This window comes from Corvus cornix, chromosome Z (genome assembly GCF_000738735.6).
Source record: "Corvus cornix cornix isolate S_Up_H32 chromosome Z, ASM73873v5, whole genome shotgun sequence".
NCBI classification, from domain to species: Eukaryota; Metazoa; Chordata; class Aves; order Passeriformes; family Corvidae; genus Corvus; species Corvus cornix.
Window position 1 is genome coordinate 1,193,436 of NC_046357.1, and position 19,404 is coordinate 1,212,839.

At 49.3% G+C, this 19,404-nt stretch overlaps 3 protein-coding genes and 2 non-coding genes across 18 annotated transcripts in view; all 5 read left to right on the plus strand.

The window, feature by feature from the left end:
* The first annotated feature begins 3,984 nt into the window (after positions 1–3,984).
* RPL17 (ribosomal protein L17) lies at positions 3,985–8,396 on the plus strand. 2 transcript variants are annotated; one of them, XM_039567461.1, is made up of 7 exons: positions 3,985–4,031; positions 4,383–4,435; positions 4,527–4,567; positions 5,820–5,954; positions 6,864–6,962; positions 7,658–7,849; positions 8,301–8,396. In XM_039567461.1, exons 2-7 carry the CDS (start codon positions 4,396–4,398, stop codon positions 8,346–8,348), a joined length of 555 nt encoding a protein of 184 aa, XP_039423395.1. In that variant the 5' UTR covers positions 3,985–4,031; positions 4,383–4,395; the 3' UTR covers positions 8,349–8,396. The 2 variants fall into 2 exon arrangements, with proteins under 2 accessions (XP_039423395.1, XP_039423396.1); XM_039567462.1 differs by lacking the exon at positions 3,985–4,031 and adding an exon at positions 4,039–4,153.
* LOC120411578 lies at positions 4,239–4,307 on the plus strand. Its single transcript, XR_005603983.1, has one exon. It is a non-coding gene; the product is annotated as a small nucleolar RNA SNORD58 (small nucleolar RNA).
* LOC120411577 lies at positions 7,913–7,981 on the plus strand. The gene has a single exon (XR_005603982.1). It is a non-coding gene; the product is annotated as a small nucleolar RNA SNORD58 (small nucleolar RNA).
* Positions 8,397–8,813: 417 nt separating the features above from the next.
* CZH18orf32 (chromosome Z C18orf32 homolog) lies at positions 8,814–12,737 on the plus strand. Of its 4 annotated transcripts, none has more exons than XM_039567465.1 (4): positions 8,814–8,896; positions 9,362–9,448; positions 11,030–11,266; positions 11,919–12,737. In XM_039567465.1, exons 3-4 carry the CDS (start codon positions 11,039–11,041, stop codon positions 11,991–11,993), a joined length of 303 nt encoding a protein of 100 aa, XP_039423399.1. In that variant the 5' UTR covers positions 8,814–8,896; positions 9,362–9,448; positions 11,030–11,038; the 3' UTR covers positions 11,994–12,737. The 4 variants fall into 4 exon arrangements, with proteins under 4 accessions (XP_039423399.1, XP_039423398.1, XP_039423400.1 ...); XM_039567464.1 differs by lacking the exon at positions 8,814–8,896 and adding an exon at positions 8,903–9,204; XM_039567466.1 differs by lacking the exon at positions 8,814–8,896 and having other exon boundaries at positions 8,903–9,448; positions 11,025–11,266.
* Positions 12,738–17,633: 4,896 nt separating this feature from the next.
* Positions 17,634–19,404, plus strand: part of DYM (dymeclin) — a 208,775-nt gene continuing 207,004 nt past the window's right edge. For all 10 annotated transcript variants that reach the window (XM_039566839.1, XM_039566841.1, XM_039566844.1 and 7 more), the window contains exon 1: positions 17,634–17,753. The gene's annotated coding sequence lies outside the window, so the exon portion shown is untranslated. The remainder of the gene's footprint in view (positions 17,754–19,404) is intronic.

Consider the following 19,404-nt stretch of genomic DNA (forward strand, 5'->3'; position numbering starts at 1 on the left):
GGTGTGTGCTTGAGCTGAGTGTCAGCCTGGAAGGTGAGCAGGAAGGTCCCCTGGCTGGAGATGAACTCCATGTGGTTTTAGACCTGCCACAAAAACATAACCCCAGCCAGTGACAACGTAACTCCAGCCAGTCTTGCCACTCACCTGTCCCTCTGGTCAGGAGGGATGATGACTGTCAGGGACATTGGCTGATTGTCAGCTCCTAGTACCACTGATAAGGCCACTTATTTACCCACAGCTAAAGACACAAAAGGACTTATGTGAGAGAACGCTCCTGTACCTATACACTCCCTGCTGCCTGCTGGGCCTTTCCACGGCAGGATAAGGGGTGCAGCCCCCTTCCAACCCCAGGAGTACAGCCACAGGAGAGAATCATGGGATCAGTGAATGGTTTGGGATGGAAGGGACCTTAAAAGTCATCCAGTCCCACCTCCTGCCATGGGCAGGGACACCTTCCACTATCCCAGGCTGCTCCAAGCCCCGTCCAGCCTGGCCTTGGACACTTCCAGGGATCCAGGGGCAGCCACAGCTGCTCTGGGCACCCTGGGCCAGGGCCTGCCCACCCTCACAGACAGCAATTCCTGCCCAAGATCCCATCCAGCCCTGCCCTCTGGCACTGGGAAGCCATTCCCTGGGTCCTGTCCCTCCAGGCCTTGTCCCCAGTCCCTCTGCAGCTCTCCTGGAGCCCCTTTAGGCCCTGCCAGGGGCTCTGAGCTCTCCCTGGAGCCTTCTCTTGTGCAGCTGAACACCCGCAGCTGTCCCAGGCTGGCTGCAGAGCAGAGGCGATAACAGAAACTTCTGCTGCCATTGTGATCAGCCCCTCACGGGAGGATGTTCCCAGCAGGAGCTCCCAGAGCACAAAGCGGAGGTTCGGCTCAGGTCCAAGCACAGCTGTGTGTTTGCTGTCTGTACTTGCTGGGACAGCAGACATGGCCCTGGGCATGCACAGCACAGGCACCGGGGCTGGGCAGTATGGACAGGGGAGCAAGAGGGATGGCACCAGCAGAGTTTAAGGTAAAGTCCTGTGGAATTGAGGTACCAGTACCATCAGGAGGCAGCTGCTTCCTATGCAGGAGTTTTCAGGAATATGATTTTGGACTCACCTGCCTGAATTTTCTGGTTAGGATCCAAAAGCTCTCTTGGAGTCAGCTCATACTACCCAAATATCCAAGGCAGCTGGTGCAGTGGGGGAATAACCTGGTTAAATCCCAACAAGAGCTCAAGATCAGCTGCCCCAGCCCTGATCCTAACACCTAACACCTAACAAGGAATGTGCTAGCCTGCCCCTGAGAGCACTTGTCAAGCTCCCACCAAAGCTGAAAACAAGCATTTCAGGGAAGGAGTCACAGCCCCAAGGCTGCTGGAGCTCCAGGAGCATTTGGACAACGCTCTCAGGGATGCACAGGGTGGGAGTGTTGGGGTGTCTGCACAGGGCCAGGAGCTGGACTCCATGACTATCCCTGGTGGGACCTTCCCAGCTCAGGATATTCTGTTGTTCTGTGATACCCTTCCACCATTGCAAGCCCTCAGCAGCTGAGCAAAACAGTTCCACCTGTAGGGAAACAGAAAATGTATTTATTTTGGGTTTGATTGATGAACACAGGTGATAACCCCCATCATGCGTCAAGTACTTGTGTTTCACACGTCTCCTCCAGCTTTCCTAGAACATCTCCTTGCTTCTGTGCTCTGCTGCCAAGAAGCAGCTGTTTGAAAAGGTGCTTCCCATGGAAAGACCGGGTTCCTGCCCCAGCAGAAAACAGAGGAAGGTGCAGAGGGAAGGGCAGACAGGATGAAGAAAAAGAGTTGCATTCAGGTGTGTTCTGAGAGGGGATTCCCACAGTATGGTACAGAAGGCTGTGGAATATGTGCAAGTGTTTGAGGACAGCTTTAGACAGTTTAAATTTATTGTACCTGGAAACTTAGTGCTATATAGCATTCCCCAGAGCAGCTGTGGCCGCCCCTGGATCCCTGGCAGTGTCCAAGGCCAGGCTGGACGAGGCTTGGAGCACCCTGGGATAGTGGAAGGTGTCTATTCACATAGCAGGGGGTGGGATGAGATGATCTTTGAGGTTTCTTCCAAACCACTCTGTGACTGTATGATAAAGAGAACAAGTAATATTTGCCCACATGCCAGCATGTTTCCCTCTTTGAGATCAGTGCTTGAAAGTTGCTTGGAGACTTTGCAGAGAGCTTCTCTGAAAACAAAGAAAAAGGCACATTTTAAGGCAGGTAAATGGAGAGCTGCAGTAACAACTAGAGCTCTTACAGTTTTTAGCCAAGTAAATATTTGTGTTAGCTCAAATATTTTCCTCTTCCTATCTGGGTGAAATCCTAGCTGCAGAGCTTTGGGGCTTTTTAACCCTAAACAAGAGATCCAAAAATAGCCACCTGCTCAGAGCCTTTACATGGGCAGCAAGTTCCTCCTCTGCTCATTTCCAAACTCAGTTAAACCCAGGCTCTCGTGCTGGGGAGGTGCCTGCACACCAGATTACTGCCCTCTCAGGAATATGTCTCTTATTTTTTTTCCCCATTCTGTCAATTTTTTCTCCATGAGACTTTTGCTGCAGCTGGGCACCACTTTCAGGAAACAAATTGCTTTTATTGAGCTGCTTCCCAAGCAGTTCCAGTCGCAAATGCTGCCTAAAATGGAAAAGAAAAATCTTTTCTTTTAATGAGTCAGTCTGTGATTATTTTATAATGGTGCAGTAAATACCAGTTGAGGTTTATAAATATGAATTTGAGTGAATCTCTGCGTTCTGGTCTCCTGGACACCTCTGTGAGCGACGTGCTGCTCTATTCCCATCCTGAGCTGCCATCTAATGGTGAACACGGTGGTGGCTGCTGGGATGGGAATTGGACTGGATTATTTTAAAGGTCTCTTCCAAATTTAACAATTCTGTGATTTTAGGTGGGGGGTTAGATTCTGCTCCCAGAGAACAAGGGACAGGAGGAGAGGACATGGCCTCAGATTGTGCCAGGGGAGGTTCAGGTTGGACACCAGTAGGAGTTTCCTCATGAAAAGGGGTTGAAAGGGGGTGTCCAGGGAGGTGTTGTAGTCCGAGTTCCTGGAGGTGTCCAAGGAAGGCCTGGACATGGCACTCTATGCTATGGCTGGTGACAAGGTGGGGATTTGGCACAGGTTGGACTCGATGATCTCGGAGGGCTTTTCCAACCTAAATGATCCTGATTGATTGAATCACAAAATATCCTGAGCTAGAAAGTACCCACAAGGACCATTGAGTCCAGCCCCTCAACAATCTCTGTGCATCCCTGGCAGCGCTGTCCCAACGCTCCTGGAGCTCTGGCAGCCTCGGGGCCGTGCCCATTCCCTGGGGAGCCTGGGCAGTGCCCAGCACCCTCTGGGGGAAGAACCTTTCCCTGATATCCAACCTAAACCTCCCTGGCACCGCTCCAGCCGTTGCCTGCATCTTGTCAGTGGTCACCAGAGAGAAGAGATCAATGCCTGACCTTCCTGCTCCCTCACGAAGAAGTTCTAACCGCGATGAGCCTCCCCTCAGTCTCCTCCAACTGAACAGACCAAGTGCCCTCAGCCGCCCCTCATTCGGCTTCCCCTCGAAGCCCTTCACCATTTCCGTAGCCGTCCTTTGGACGCTCTCTAACAGTTTGATACTTTTGTTATATTGCGGTGACTAAAATCGCTCACAACGTTCAAGGTGAGGCCGCACCAGTGCGGAGCGGCGCGGGGTAGCCCCCTCCCTCGATCGGCTGGTGGTGCTGTGCCTGATGCACACTAAAAGCACCTGTACCATGAGCGGAGGGCGAATACCGCGGTGTCTTTCCCCATGAGAGGGTGAATACCGCGGTGTCTCTCCCTATGGCAGGTTTTATTCACAAGGACGGCCAGAAAACCGCTACCCGCACACCCAGCCCTCACGGCACGACACTGCCGCCATCTTGGGGAGGGCGGGGACGGGGCGGTCCCGGGCCGCCCCCGTCCGAAATCTCGCGAGATGCGCGCGCGCTGCCGGCGCGCCCCGCCCTTCCTCTTCCTCTGCCGCCACCGCCCCGAGGTGAGGAGTCATGGCTGGTCCCGTCCCGCGCCATCCGCCGCCATCTGCCCCCATCCCGCCCCATCCCCGCTGGCACCGGCGTCTCGGACACCGGGGTCGGTCCAACGTGCCCCGCGCCCGCGGTATTCCCCGGGATGGCGCGCGGGAGGACGGGGAGGGATGCGGATGCGGGGCGCGGTGATGGGGCAGGCCTGGGAAAATTCGTGGCTGCGATGATGACTTTCTTAGGACACCTTTGGATGTAACTGTGAAAAGAACACGTAATTCCTGAGCAGCTGCGGCGGTAAGGGGAGCAATCCGGGTTCTGCGTGCCAGCGTTGGAAATTTAATGTTTTAACTGGTGTTTTTCAGCTAAGCTCTCAAGATGGTGCGCTACTCCCTGGATCCGGAGAACCCCACGAAATGTGAGTTGCTGTTTTAGGAGAGTTCGTGTGGGATTTCACGGAAACCGGTGAGGTTTTGATTTTAGAACTTGGTCTTTTTTCTCTTTTGCAGCATGCAAGTCGCGAGGATCTAACCTGCGTGTGCACTTCAAGGTAAGGAGTGTGTGAGTAGCAGGAATTGCAAGTTCATGCGGTGTTTTACTGGTTTTTTGTTAGTTTTTGTTGGGTTTTTTTTAAAGAAGCCTGGTCTGGCTTGGGTTGAAAGGGATTGTGAGGATTATCTCGTTACTCTCTGTCGTGGTTAGGGCCTGAGCTCCCGTCCAGCCTGGCCTTGGACACTGCCAGGGATCCAGGGGCAGCCACAGCTGCTCTGGGCACCCTGTGCCAGGGCCTGCCCACCCTCACAGACAAGAATTCCTATCCAATATCCCATCTAACCCCTCTTTTTTGGGAAGTGTCTTTTATTCTTTAGTCGTTAAGTGATTGCTGTTAGCTTCTTGTAATGGTCTCCATCCACAAAAAATAAAAGAGTCTGTATCCTAAAATTGTCTCTGTCTAATTCAGATAACTACATACAGCAGGGAAACAGTTGCAGTGAATTTATCAGACACTGGGTTAGTGTTTGGTGTGAAATTTGTCTAATTTCCCCCACTCTTTTTGGTTGTGTGGTGTTTGCCACAGGGATCTCAGTTCCTTTGGAAAAGGCGTAGGTGCAGAAAAGAAATCAGAAGTGTTATTTAAACAAAAAACCCAGCACCTAGCAGATCCTTTTTTGCTCAGTGTAATACAACGTTTTCACATTGTTTTCCTTTTTTTATTATAAACAGGTTGGATTATAGTTAGAGCTGGCTTACACAATTAGTAAATGCTGTTTGAAAGACTGATCTTCTGTCCTCAGTTTTTATTTGAGCCTTTTTTTCTCTATAATTCCTTCAGAGAAAACAACATTGTTAACAATTGTCACAGTGTTTCCTCATCAGTTTCTGTGAGGTGCTGTGTTTGACATTTTTGTGACTTTTTTTTAAGAATTTATCCATTAGGGTCTTGCTTTTTTAGATTAGTGGCCAAAGAGGAACTATGAAAAGTATAAGCACTTAAATTACACTTTTATTGAGAGTTACAAATTTCTTTGTTGGATTTAGCCACTACTTAAAAACAGAAGTGTGCTGGACCCACAGATTCACTAGTGGCAGTCATACCAAGGGTTAGAAAAGTGGGTAGCAAAGAAAAAAGTGTTGTTAATTAATTATTTTTCACTCCTTGACTTGGGTCTTTTTCGGTAAGTGCTGCATTTGTAGCCAAAAGAATTGTATCCAGCGAGGACAGGGGAGTGGTTGTGGTTGTGCTCATGCTGTCTCTTGGAAAGGTGCGTTCAGAGGATCTTTTCTGTGCCCTGTGTCGGTAGAACACCCGCGAGACCGCGCAGGCCATCAAGGGCATGCACATCCGCAAGGCCACCAAGTACCTGAAGGACGTCACCCTGAAGAAGCAGTGTGTCCCCTTCCGGCGCTACAACGGCGGCGTCGGGAGATGCGCCCAGGTGAGCTCCTGGGAAAAGGTGATGTAGGGATGGTGTGGACGTAGTCTTGTCATTTTTTGATAGTGAACTTGCTTTAAAACACAGAATCGCAGGGTGGTTTGGGTTGGAAGGGACTCCAAAGCTCATCTCACTCCAATCCCCTGCCATGGGCAGGGGCATCTTCCACCAGACCGGGTTGCTCAAGACAGAGAAAAAGGTGGCTCTTAATTCCAGTAGATGCATCTACTTGAAGTGTATGCATCTAGCTGGCAGCATTGAATAAAGGGATGAAATTTTGTTGGGTTTGGTGCACAGCAAAATAGAATAGATTCTAATCCGTTCTAATCTGTAAGATCTGGGGTCTTCAGCGCAGGAAGGACATAAACCTGTTGCAGCCAGTCCAGAGGAGGCCACTGAGATGCTCCAGGGCTGGAGCCCCTCTGCTCTGCAGCCAGCCTGGGACAGCTGGGGGTGTTCAGCTGCACAAGAGAAGGCTCCAGGGAGAGCTCAGAGCCCCTGGCAGCGCCTAAAGGGGCTCCAGGAGAGCTGCAGAGGGACTGGGGCCAAGGCCTGGAGGGACAGGACCCAGGGAATGGCTTCCCAGTGCCAGAGGGCAGGGCTGGATGGGATATTGGGAAGGAATTGCTGTCTGTGAGGGTGGGCAGGCCCTGGCCCAGGGTGCCCAGAGCAGCTGTGGCTGCCCCTGGATCCCCGGCAGTGTCCAAGGTTAGGTTGGACGGGGCTTGGAGCAACCTGGGATAGTGGAAGGTCTCCCTGCCCATGGCAGGAGGTGGGACTGGATGAACTTCAAGGTCTCCTCCAACCCAAACCATTCTGTGATAATGGCAAGTTAAAAGTGTATAGTAGGTCGCTTAAATGGAGTTGTACCAGGTCAAAAGCAGGACTGCCATTGTTGTCCTCTCATTCCAGGCCAAGCAGTGGGGCTGGACGCAGGGCCGGTGGCCCAAGAAGAGCGCGGAGTTCTTGCTGCACATGCTGAAGAATGCAGAGAGCAACGCCGAGCTCAAGGTGGGTGTTACAAAGTGGTGGTGTCGTGGTGTGTGTTGGCACCCCTGGCCTGGGTGTCACTGACATGGAGAGCCACTTCCCAGCTGCTTTGTCCACAGAACTGAATTGTATGGAGGCTTTGGTGTGGCTCCTTGTTTAAGCAGGCTATGTGTCTTCTTCAAGTTAAAATGGTACCAACAGTTGTTCACAGGAAAAAACTAAACTAAAAAATTTTCACTTAAAAGGTCTGCTTAGAGATCTTAAAATCTGTGAAACTGAGATGTGCAGCCTCTTGGTCAGTTTGCATCTGTTAGAGTGCTTAATTTGGTAGCTTTGTTGGCAGTGTTGGAGTAACGCCACTTAAAGGTGATGCTTTTAAGTAACCACAAAATAAGCATAAACAATGAGCCATTGGCATAATTCTAAAGTATTTGTGATGCGTGAGGGTGTGATTTTGATTGGTGCTTGCTTTGGTAAGTCTTCATGACACTGCCTAGCTCAGCAATTCCAATGGTAAATCCTTGGAAAACCTCAGCTACATGGCACCACCAAGCTTGGCTGTTTCATTGGTGAATGCTTGGAAAACCCTTGGGTCCATCATACCACCAAACTTGTCTGAGTGACAGCAGTGGTGTCTGGGGTGATTACTCACATTTTTGCTGCAGAGATGGTTTATCTGAAGATAAAAATGGGTCACAGGTTTTACTCCTTTCCAGGGTCTCGATGTCGATTCCCTGGTCATCGAGCACATCCAGGTGAACAAGGCTCCCAAGATGCGCCGGCGCACGTACCGGGCGCACGGCAGGATCAACCCCTACATGAGCTCCCCCTGCCACATCGAGATGATCCTCACAGAGAAGGAGCAGATCGTGCCCAAGCCAGAGGAGGAAGTCGCCCAGAAGAAAAAGGTACCGCGTGTTGTGTGCTCCGTAACGGTGTTAGGACAGCCGAATGTCCGGCACAGAGAGGGGTTGCTGTGATGACTATCTTAGGACACCTTTGGAATACCCATGAAAAAAAATTAGGTCTTTCTGAGCAACCCCATTTTAAAATTATTAACACGATACTAAGCGCTTTAAAACCCTGAGAACTTTTTTTTTGTTGCAGAGGGGGTTTGTTCTTTCCTCCCTCACAGCAGATGCAGCATTCCCAGACTCTGTGTGTGAACCTGGGGTGTGTGCAATAAAATGACTGGAGTTTAGAGCCTGCAAGCAGTGTAGTGCGTGTAGGGACTCCATGTGCAGGTGTGATAAGTGTCATTCATGAGGGAATTCCTAACAGCTCTCAGCACTTGTAAAAGATAACTTCGGAATGTTTTGGGAATTTCACCATTTTCTTCTTTCTGTGTTTGTTTCCCAGATCTCCCAGAAGAAGCTGAAGAAGCAAAAGCTAATGGCTCGGGAGTAAATCTGCATGGACAGATGTACATAAATAAAGTTTTAAAATTTGGATTGATTCTGTTGCTCTGCTGCAAGTTCTGACCCAGCGCTGGGTGTTGCTGTGGGACAGAGGCAGTGAATATTATAGAATCATAGCAATGGTTTGGCTGGGAAGGGATTTTAAAGTGCATCCAGTTTCACCTCATGGGCAGGGACACCTCCCACTATCCCAGACTGCTCCAAGCCCCAATGTCCCGCCTGGCCTTGGACACTTCCAGGGATCCAGGGGCAGCCCCAGCTGCTCTGGGCACCCTGGGCCAGGGCCTCCCCACGCTCCCAGCCGGGCATTCCTTCCCACTATCGGGCAGTCAGGCCGGGCCGCGTGTCCCGCGGGGCTGTCCCTGCGCTCCCCGCTTCCCGCTCCGGGATAACCGGGATAACCGGGATAACCGTGATAACCGTGACTCCGCCCCGCACTGGGGGTGGGGCCCGCCGTGCCACGTGACGCGCGCTGCCGCCTGCCATTGGTCGGAAGCACCGCCCCGGAAGCGCGGGTCCGTTCCGGTGCGGGCGCAGGTGGGTGCGGAGCTCCGGGAGCGCCGGGAATGCCGGGAGCACCGGGAGCAGGGAATGATCCCTTGCCCACATCCTATCTCACCCCGCCCGCCGCCGCCACTCCGCACGGCCCGCGTGTGCCCGGCAGCGCCGGTAACCGGGGGCGCACGGGCTGTACCGGCCCCAACCGCCCTCGGACAGCGGAACGGCAACGCTTGACATAAGTCCCTCCTAGTCTGGCTCGTCCTTCATGGAAAAGGGGGAAAACCCGGCGGTTTTGCCCATGTAGCGTTTCCCAGCCGCTGGGAGCAAAGCGCTGCCGTGCCGAGGTTTGCCCGTCAGCGTTTTCCGCGCTGGCCCCGCGTGTGGGGGCTGACAGAAACCAGCAACACCGCCTGTGCAAAAAAATAGCTTGCCGGTTAAAGCCTGACCACCTTTTCATTCTCCTTTTTTCCCCTCTTTTGTGCTTTTTTCCTTGCCAACCAGGTGGCGGAACATCACCAAGTCGCAGAAGGAATTCATCAGGACGGTGTCACACCCTGATCCCAGGGATCGCTGGTGCATCCGGCAGAGGTAGGGATGCTTTTTTGGCCAGGAATCTTCACAGGAAGCGGCTGCAGAAACAACACAACACGTGCTGTTTCCCTAGAAAAGAGCATGGAGGGACAGGACACAGGGAATGGCTTCCCGGTGCCAGAGGGCAGGGCTGGATGGGATACTGGGAAGGAATTCCTGGCTGGGAGGGTGGGGAGGGGCTGGGATGGAATTCCCAGAATTGTGGCTGCCCCTGGATCCCTGGCAGTGTCCAAGGCCAGGGGCTTGGAGCAGCCTGGGATAATGGAAGGTGTCTCTGCCCATGGCAGGGGGTAGAAGGAAATGATCTTGAAGGTCCCTTCCAACCCAAATAATTCCGTAAGTCTGAAGTGACTCAACAGCCAGAAGTGTTCCCTCCAGCCACTTTCTTCAGCTTCTGGATGAATCCACAACATTTTGCTGGAAATTTAATATTTAGGAAGTTCTGGTGGAGAGAGTACCTAAATTTTTTTTTTAAATAAGTTTAAAGGATTAACTCATTTGTGTTGTCTCAATGTAAGATTCCTCTCTGACTTCAGAGAGTAGTTTTAAATGGTATTTGAAGCAGCCAGAACAGAACCTGGCTGTACGCAGCTGGAAATTGATTTTTTTTTCCATAGGGCTAAAAATCTTCAGGATAGCTTAAAAAAAAAAGCAAAACAAAACTGGTCCCTAGTGAAGTGTGCACATCTGCCTCTTCATTCTCCATTTTGGAAAGCTTTTGTTTTGCTTCTTGGTGTGAGAATTGAGATGTCAGCAGCCTAGAGAGGGGAACTGTGAAGGGCAAAGTTGTGTGGCAGCAGAGTGTGCCTAATGTTTTGTTCATCAGCTCTGGCAGGGACAGGTCTGGCTCTAATTAACTGCTTCCTCTCCCAGTTAGACCTCTCTCCCCCCTTGCTTTGCTTTTCTGTTTTTTTTTTTTTAGCATAGACTCCAAGGTGCCAATTTTGAAGACTTCTGGGGTTTCAGAGAGAGGGGATGGTTCCTTTTCTAGTAGTTAATTGTATGGGGTTGGTGTGGGATCCAGTGAGGCCAGGAGGAAGAAAGTAACCCATATTCTATTTCTCTCAAATCCTGACTGGAATTCTCTTCCCTTCTCCCATTGTCCTGCCCTTCAGTGGTAACCCACTGGATGGATTGCCTTTCTACTGTCTGTCTGATTTCTCCTTAAGTAAAAACGGAATAAGCAAAACAAAGCCTTTGGACTCTTAATATAGCAAGAACTGGGCTAATATCTGCAGCTTGCTGCTTAAACTGTTTTTGTGTGGTTTAATCAAAACCACTCACTTCCTGAATTTGTTTTTCTTAGTTGCATCTGTAGGACTGATGAATTAATAGCAAATTGGTTTGGTTTTTTTGTTAAAATGGCAAGAATGTTCCCTTTGTTGGAGATTTGATAACATTGGAACACACAGCATTTTTTAAACTTCAACAGCTAATTTATAATTACAGAATAATCTATGTTCGGGTATCAACGATGTTTTTTATTTACTATTTAAATACTGTCTGTAGCTTGCAGCACACAAACACTGCCACCCTAAGCTGTTTTTTTCCCCCCTCACCACCTTTGCCCCAGCACAGGAGGGAGCCATGGTGTGCATTCCGTGCATCGTGATCCCTGTTCTGCTCTGGCTCTACAAGAAGTTTGTGGAGCCCTACATCTACCCCGTGATCGCGCCCTTCATCAAGCGCATGCTACCCAAGAAGGCTGTGCAGGAAGGAGCAGATGCCAAACAGGGGCCAGCAGGCAGCGCTGGGGACCCTCAGGGACCTTCAGCCACCAAAAGAGACCAGGAGGATGGATCTGGAAGCCATAAAGTAAGATTAATTCACCCAGCTAACCGGGGAAAGCTCCAGGATGGGCCACCCAGTGGTAGTTCAGGGCAGGCACCACAGGAGGGTGAATAGTTGGGTGTATGAACAGACCATTTGGTGGTTATTTTTGTAGAAACAGCAGTTACCACTACCAAGCCAGCTAGAAATAGTTTCTTCAAGGCAGCTTCTGGTCTCAGAGGGACAGGAATTGCACCCGTATCCTGAAACAGCTTAATTAATTTTTTTTTTTTTTAAAGACTGGCTGTTCTTTCAGAGAAGAAAAAAGTCAAATATTTGGTAAATCACAACAGATGTATGAAGCAGAAATTAAAAACAACCCCCTCTCTTCAGCTAGCTCTGCCACGCATAGTGGGGGAAGGTGCTTAGTGCATATAAATCATGCTTTTGTTATTTATCTTCTATCAAAATGCAAGGACTTGTAAATGTTGTCACTGCCCTCATTCCTCCCTTCCCCCTGAAGCAATAATTATTGTAAAACTACACAGACACCACCACTTTTGGTTCTTGCTCCGTATTTCTTCACAGATCTTCACCGGCCTTGCTTCTAAAAGCCATTTTTGTCACCAGCTGTTCTTGTTTTAGGTGTGAAGTTCTAGTTTGACATCTCATTAATGACACTCTCTTTTATTTGCAGTCTGAAAGCAATGGCATTGCAAATGGAACCACTGCAAAGAGATCCGCAGCAGCTCATGACAAGAAAACAGCTTAAAGGAGTTAATTCCTAAGGATTTTATTCCCTCGTGTCCAGTATGAACTGCTGATATTCCTTTGACTTTCAGACTTTTTTCTTTGCACATTTCAGCTGAATAAAAAACTTCACTGCTTGCAGGAGAGAGTCTCTTTTGCCTTTAAAATGGCAGCCGGCTCATTTGTTGATGTAAAATATTTGAGAGCTGAAGTTCTTGTATTTTTCTTGCTGGAACTACTTTTCATCTCCCATCTGTTTGGTGTGATTAGAGTTTAGGTTAAATAACATACGAATACATTATCTATGGAAGGTAAATGTATCTTAGCATCTTGATGTCACTAAGTGCTAGTGCAATACTTGAGGCTTTCACCTTAAAGGCTCTATCTGTTCTTGGTGAAGAACTGTGGACTGCATTGTGACAACAAAAGCTCATCGTTTATCTATGAAGAGTTTAGATTTTCCATGTCAAATCTATGGATGAGCTAAAGCAGTTATGCTACATAAAAATTTTACTTAGCTTACTGAAAGAAAAAGGTCTTGATGTGATATTTCCATTAATTATTTTCCTTGAAATATCATGCCTTTTATTTTCCTGAAGATGAGCAGCAGAGGCATGATGCAAGAGAATGCTGCTTTATGTTCCGTTTTAGTGATTTAAAATGGTGCTGTTCTGGCTTTAAAAAAAAACCCAACATACAACTAAAACCTCTTTAACGTGCTTATGTAATTTTAATTATAATAAACCAGGATTTTACGTAAAAATAAGTCGCTTCATACAATTATTACACAGAATTCTTAGGCTTCAGAGCTATAAACACCTCAAGTGGTGACAAAATCTTTGGAAACCTGGAGACAGGCCCCAGACAGAAGGAGGTCCCAAAATAACTGAGTGCATGATAAAGTGAACTGGGCAAGCTTTGCCTCCTCCTGGGAAGATGGATTCTGCTGCTGACTTGCATCCCAGCTGTGAAGGGATTTAAGTGTCCCTGTGCTTAGTAAGGGATAGAAGTGGTAATTCCTGCTTTTTCCTGTCTGCCAAACCAGAGAGCTCTTTAAAAGATGCAAAATTAAACCATTCCAGCAGTTTTGGACTGGTCTTTATGATTTAATTTCCCTAAAATCCTCCCTCGGGCAGGCCTAAAAATGCACCTTTTTATACAGGCAGTCCTTGAACCGTCACTGTCTTATTCTTGTAACCGTGATTTCTCTCACCAGATAATTAATTACTCCAGTATCTAATTTTGCCCACCCAATGCCTGTGGTGAGATGCCTCATTTCCTGCCAGTGCCTGGTTTGGTCAGACGTGGTGTGAATCGATCTGCAGCATTCACAGATGTGCCCCTGTAGCCACAGCCATGCCTTTGCAATGAGCTCAGTCCCAGACCCCTCTGTGTGAGCTCCTGATTAATGCTGTTTGCTCCCCTTAATGAGTGAGTCTGTTCGGACCTGAATTTGGAATTGCTCTTTAACCAGCTCTTTTCTCATCTTTGGAACATGACCCCCCCATCGGATCAGAGTAACACAGCTTTCTCCTAGATCAGGGAATCCCAGGGTCATTCAGGTTGGAAAAGACCATCGAGTCCCAGCCGTGCCTGATCCCCACCTTGTCACCAGCCCAGAGCACTGAGTGCCACGTCCAGGCATTCCTTGGACACCTCCAGGGATGGGGACTCCAACACCTCCCTGGGCAGCCCCTGCCAAGGCCTGACCACCCTTTCCATGGGGAAATTCCTGCTGGTGACCTACCTGAGCCTCCCCTGGCCCAGCCTGAGGCCGTTCCCTCTCCTCCTGTCCCTGTTCCCTGCCAGCAGAGCCCGACCCCCCCGGCTGCCCCCTCCTGTCAGGGACTTGTGCAGAGCCACAAGGTCCCCCCTGAGCCTCCTTTGCTCCAGCCTCAGCCCCTTTCCCAGCTCCCTCAGCTGCTCCTGGGGCTCCAGCCCCTTCCCAGCTCCGTTCCCTGCCCTGGACACACTCCAGCTGCTCCATGTCCTTTTTGTCCTGAGGGGCCCAGACACAGGATTGGAGATGCCTCAGGCATGCCCAGTCCAAGCTGCAACTTTGCAGCTAAACAAGAATATGTGTTCTGACATCCTGAGCATTACTGAAGAGATTGTCCCTTCCATGCTGTTTTAATATGTTGGGCATCTCATAAACAGGCCATAGTTTTAGAGCATATCCGCCTCTAAACAGCTGTGTACACAACAAAGAGTAGAGCAAGAACTTTACTGGGCCTCCTTTAATCTGTAAATGTACCCAGTCAATTTATGAAGTCTGCATAATTAAATTTTTTTAGTTATTTAAGATATTAATACAGAAGGAAGTGCATCGAACAGTAACATAAAAAATAAAGTGTATAGTAAATTAGACTGCAGGCTGCACCAGGCTTCCAGCTATGTGCCAGCACTGTATTTAAGCACCAGGCCTTCTGAGAAAATTATGAAAACAGGCAGATAATGCAAGTAAGATGACACATTTATGCTCTCTGGAATGGTGTTCCACTGCTTTTATTAGCTGCAGTTGAACCGTAAAGTGAGCAATCCACATCACAAAACTTTCTGTGTGAGGCACTTCACTGGAAGTCCTGTCAGGAGATTTGTGTTGTAACTCCTCTGCCCCTATTCTTTTTCAATAATAGGTCAATAGTCCTGTTGTGTTGTGAATAGTTAAATAAAAATCAGGTGAAAGCAAAGGCCCAAGCCTGGGCAGGAGTGCAGGAATATTAGTGCAGTAATATTACCATATCCCGCAGCTGTAGGGAGGAGGAGAGAAATCCAGCAGGCAGGAATTGTGCAGCAAGATTGATTTATTTAATTATTTTACAAACTCTTTCATAGACTTTTTTCTTCATAGTCTAGTTGGACAAAGGACCAGCCACCCCTTAGGGGTGATTGGCTAAAATCCTAAAACATCCATTGTCAAAATATTTTCCTACTGTACTATAAACAAAGCTCGGGAAGATCGCAGGTGTTCATGGTTTATAAACTCTGCTAATATCTTGTGTGAGAGAGAAAAGTATCCCATGGCTTAGAAACCAGCAGGAAAATTCCTTGCTAACAGCATTTTTGTATCCACACAGGAGATCATCTGCTGGGATGCAAAGGAGTGCACAAAGCCTTCTTTAAGAAAAATAAGCAGCCAGAAATTAAGGAAATCCTCATGTGAGAGAATAATATCTATCAAGTGAGTTGAATTTCACTGAGAAAATTCCCCTGTGCTCGTTACTCGCTAAAAACAAGATTCACAAAAGGTTTAGGCACCTGATGGTGGCACATGGACATCTACCAGAATTTCCTAGACCAAGTAGCAGCTTCGTTTACACTGAAGACAGAAAATTTCAGAGTTGGCATCTTTGGGGGACCACAGTACTGCAAATCTAGTCCTAAGTTCTTCAGCATTAAACCTGTCTGGCTTTATTTAAATACTATTGAGGAAAGATCAGTAAATCAACATTTGAAAAGCCATCATTCAAATAAACTAATTTCAAGTATTTTTTCATAATGGGAAGGTCTAAATGGGATGTGGTACCTTCTGTGTGTTGGTTTGCACAGGTAGCTGGATGCCAAGAAGTTAATTGAAGACACCATTTAAACAAATGCAAGTATATGCCAAAAATTTTTAAATAAAAATTAATTAATTTTATGTTTCTAATTATTTTGATGGGCCTGATGCTGAAAGGAAAGGAAATTCTAGCGTATTAAATTGCACATGATCAGCTGCTAAGAATGTCTAAACTGACAATAAAGTTAAATTCTGATCTAATGACAGTTAACACAATATGCTGTTATTACCCAGATGTAGCAGTCATGTCCCAGCTGAATTCTGGGAGATGTTGGACGTGCTGCCGGGGTTCAGACCTCGGAGTCATTCCTTCATCATTTCTGTACAATGCAGAACATTGTTGCTGAAAGAACAGTGGCTCCAGAGGTTGCAGGTAAAGGAAATGAAGAGAAATTTAATTTACACTTAGGTTAACTGAATCTCCTTCAGTGAGAAGTAATTCCATTTCATTAAACTGCCTAAGACATGGAAGAAGGGATTATCTTCCTTGTGCAGTTTCCTGCTTGTTAGAGCACGCTCGCTGCACCAAATCATATTTTGGTTGTAACAGACTGCCATTATTCCTGTTTTCAGTGAACCTGGCTGCAGTAATTTAATTGAAAAGGCCTAGAAGGCAATGTTTGCCATGGTGATTCTCTTGCGTTAGAAATGCTTTTAGATGATAGTGCTGTATCTTTCGCTGTTGTTTTAGAATCATGGAATGGTTTGGGTTGGACGGGGCCTTAAATCTCATCGCATCACACACTCTGCCATGGGCAGGGACACTGTCCACTATCCCAGGTCCAGCCTGTTTATGTTTCACTGTCATCCCAAAGCCCCGTCCAGCCTGGCTTTGGGATGACAGTGAAACATAAATTGACATGTTATGAAGAGATGTGTTCATACACACAGACGTAGTAATGCTTGTTTTTGGCGTGGGGATTGCTCTACAGCTCCTTTTTTTTTGGCACACGGTGTTTTATAGCCGTGCTGTTGACCACACACCGCCTCTGCAGCCACAGCCATTCCCATCAAACGCTGTGTGAACACCAGGACAAGCCCCATGCCAGGACTGTTGCTGTACCGTGGCAATGTTTACACGGGGTCACACCCCACATGCACTGTTTGCAGACGTGCTGTTGCCACGCACAGCCCAGGGACAGTGATGTGTAAGAGCCCGGCTGGGGATTTGCTGTCAAACACCACATGGAGCATGGAAATAAACTCAGGACTACACTGGGAAGGGTTTCGCTTTTAATGACACAACGGGTACTTTGGAACCTGCTGTTGATGGCACAAACCCGGCTTTAGAGATGAAGGTTACCCTTGGACAAGCAATGATTTAAAGCAGCATGAGGGCAGGATGGGGCCTGGTAAATCTTCCCACCCCCAGGTATTCACTGTTGATCCCATTTTGTGGGCTTAACTCATGTCCCACTTAAAATGTGGGATGCAGAATAGAGAATCAGAATGAATCCCAGAATAGTTTGGGTTGGAAGGGAGCTTAAAGTGCATCCCACACTTTCCACTGTCCCAGGCTGCTCCAAGTCCCATCCAGCCTGGCCTTGGACACTGCCAGGGATCCAGGGGCAGCCACAGCTGCTCTGGGCACCCTGGGCCAGGGCCTGCCCACCCTCACAGACAGCAATTCCTTCCCAATATCCCATCCAGCCCTGCCCTCTGGCACTGGGAAGCCATTCCCTGGGTCCTGTCCCTCCAGGCCTTGTCCCCAGTCCCTCTGCAGCTCTCCTGGAGCCCCTTTAGGCCCTGCCAGGGGCTCTGAGCTCTCCCTGGAGCCTTCTCTTGTGCAGCTGAACACCCCCAGCTGTCCCAGGCTGGCTGCAGAGCAGAGGGGCTCCAGCCCTGGAGCATCTCGGTGGCCTCCTCTGGACTGGCTGCAGCAGCTCCAGGTCCTTGTGCTGTTGTTCCCCAGGGCTGGGGCAGCTCTGCAGGTGGGGCCTCACCTGAGCGGGGCAGAGGGGCAGAATCCCCCTGCCCTGCTGCCCACGCTGGGGATCAGCCCAGGGCACGGGAGGTGTTATGGCCGCCCCGCCCATCATGGACTACAACTCCCGTCGTGCCCGCGCGCCGCCCCGCGCGGGCTTCGCGCACGCGCAGCGGAGCCGCGCCGGCGACGTGGAGGCGGGCGGGGACCGTGAGGGGCCGTGAGGGGACCGGGAGCGGCACCGGCCGAGGTACCCCGCCACCGACTCCGCCACCGACCTCGGGCCCAGGGCACGGATGGTAAGCGCGGCCTCGGCGGTGCCTTCGAGGGGCATGGGCGATGGGTGGACCCGGCGGGCGCCGGCTCCGAAGGGGGCCCCCGAGATCCCCCGGTTGCCCCGACGTCACCGTCCCTCGTGGCGCGGGCCTGTGTCGCGATAGATGAAGGGATACCTTGCGTAATTCGACACCGGCGCTGCGGAGAGTTGCCGAGGCACCGGCACCCGCCGTGTCCCTGCCCGGGCTGGGGCATCTCCAGGGATTCTTCACAGGGTTGCCGGGTTGTACCTGTGTTCCTTAGGGATCCGGGAATCGATCCCTCGCTGGGTCCCCTGGATGTCCTTGTGTCCCTTAGGTATAAGAGGATCCCTGCCAGGGTTCCCAGAATGTGCCTGTGTCTCTTTATCCAGACCTTGAGTGCTCCCTGACAGGGATCCTGTGATCCCTCAGGGCCCTTGGGATGTCCCTGTGTCCCTTTAAATGCGCCCAGGACTGGAAAGCCAGAGGTTCATACCCATCTTTTTCTTTTGTGCTCGTAATGATACTTATTTTTCATGATTAGATGATAAATTGACTTATTTTCCATCCTGTTCTTGAGAACCAGAGGCTTTTCTAGTGCTCTGCAGCATCTCAGATCTTCTGGGGCTCACTGCCTCCTCACTTCTACCACATGGTTTTCATACTTATGAGTGATAATATTTATCAAAAGTGAGGCATATTTTAGTTTAAAATTGAATTGGTATCTCACCTTAGTTGCCAGGTTTTGTATTACCTCATATGCCTTCGTGCCAAGCACTATTTGTTTATTTATTTATTCTTTTTAATCTCTTGTGCTGGGCGTAGGGAGTTCGTGGGGCCATAATCTGATTTTTTCCTTCTCCTGTGCTGAGGGATAACGTGCTGGGCTGCAGTTCTAATCATTGTAGGTATTTGCAGAAGTAAGTAAGCTGCTGATATTTCCATCAGGGCTCACTTTTGGAGTGCAGGAGAGCGGAAAGAGGCTCCCGGGTGGTTGGGTCCAGTGTCCCAACGCAGAGTTGTGTAATCCCACGTTGTGTCAATTCCCAACTGAAAAACGTTCAAGGTGCTCCAGCTGGGGTGACTAAAACATTGCCATTGCTCCTTAGATTGTCAGGAGCTTGGGAAGGCCTCGTGCTGTCCTTTCCAGGGGCTGTTTTCTTTTTCCATTGCTGCTGCATCAGCAGAGGCCCATGGACAGCCCAGGGAATGATGGACCCAGCTCAGCACTCTCACCTGGCTGAAGCATCCCTCAACTCCTCCTCTTCCAGTCCTGTGCTGATGTTTTACTAGCAGAGCTTCTAATCCCTCATATTTCCCGCTAAATCTCTAAAAAAAAATATTTATAGCAAATTATTGCTATACTCAGATGGCTCTGGTGCTTCCTTCCAGTGATTTTATCAGATTAGTAGGAAAATTCTGAGGTCATAGAATCCCAGACTGGTTTGGGTGGGGAAGGACCTTAAGGATCATCCAGTTCCACCCCCTGCTATGGGCCTTCCACTGACACCTTCCACTGTCCCAGGTTGCTCCAAGCCCCATCCAGTCTGGCCTTGGACACTTCCAGGGATGGGGCAGCCACAGCTGCTCTGGGAAACCTGTGCCTCAGCACCCTCACAGCCAGGAATTCCATCCCAATATCTAATCCAAACCT

Coding starts and splice junctions, on each gene's coding strand:
- CZH18orf32 (XM_039567465.1), top strand. CDS start 11,039: ATGGTGTGCATTCCGTGCATCGTGATCCCTGTTCTGCTCTGGCTCTAC. Junction 11,267..11,918: donor ATGGATCTGGAAGCCATAAA/GTAAGATTAATT, acceptor TTTTATTTGCAG/TCTGAAAGCAATGGCATTGC.
- RPL17 (XM_039567461.1), top strand. CDS start 4,396: ATGGTGCGCTACTCCCTGGATCCGGAGAACCCCACGAAAT. Junction 5,955..6,863: donor GCGTCGGGAGATGCGCCCAG/GTGAGCTCCTGG, acceptor CTCTCATTCCAG/GCCAAGCAGTGGGGCTGGAC. Junction 6,963..7,657: donor AGAGCAACGCCGAGCTCAAG/GTGGGTGTTACA, acceptor ACTCCTTTCCAG/GGTCTCGATGTCGATTCCCT.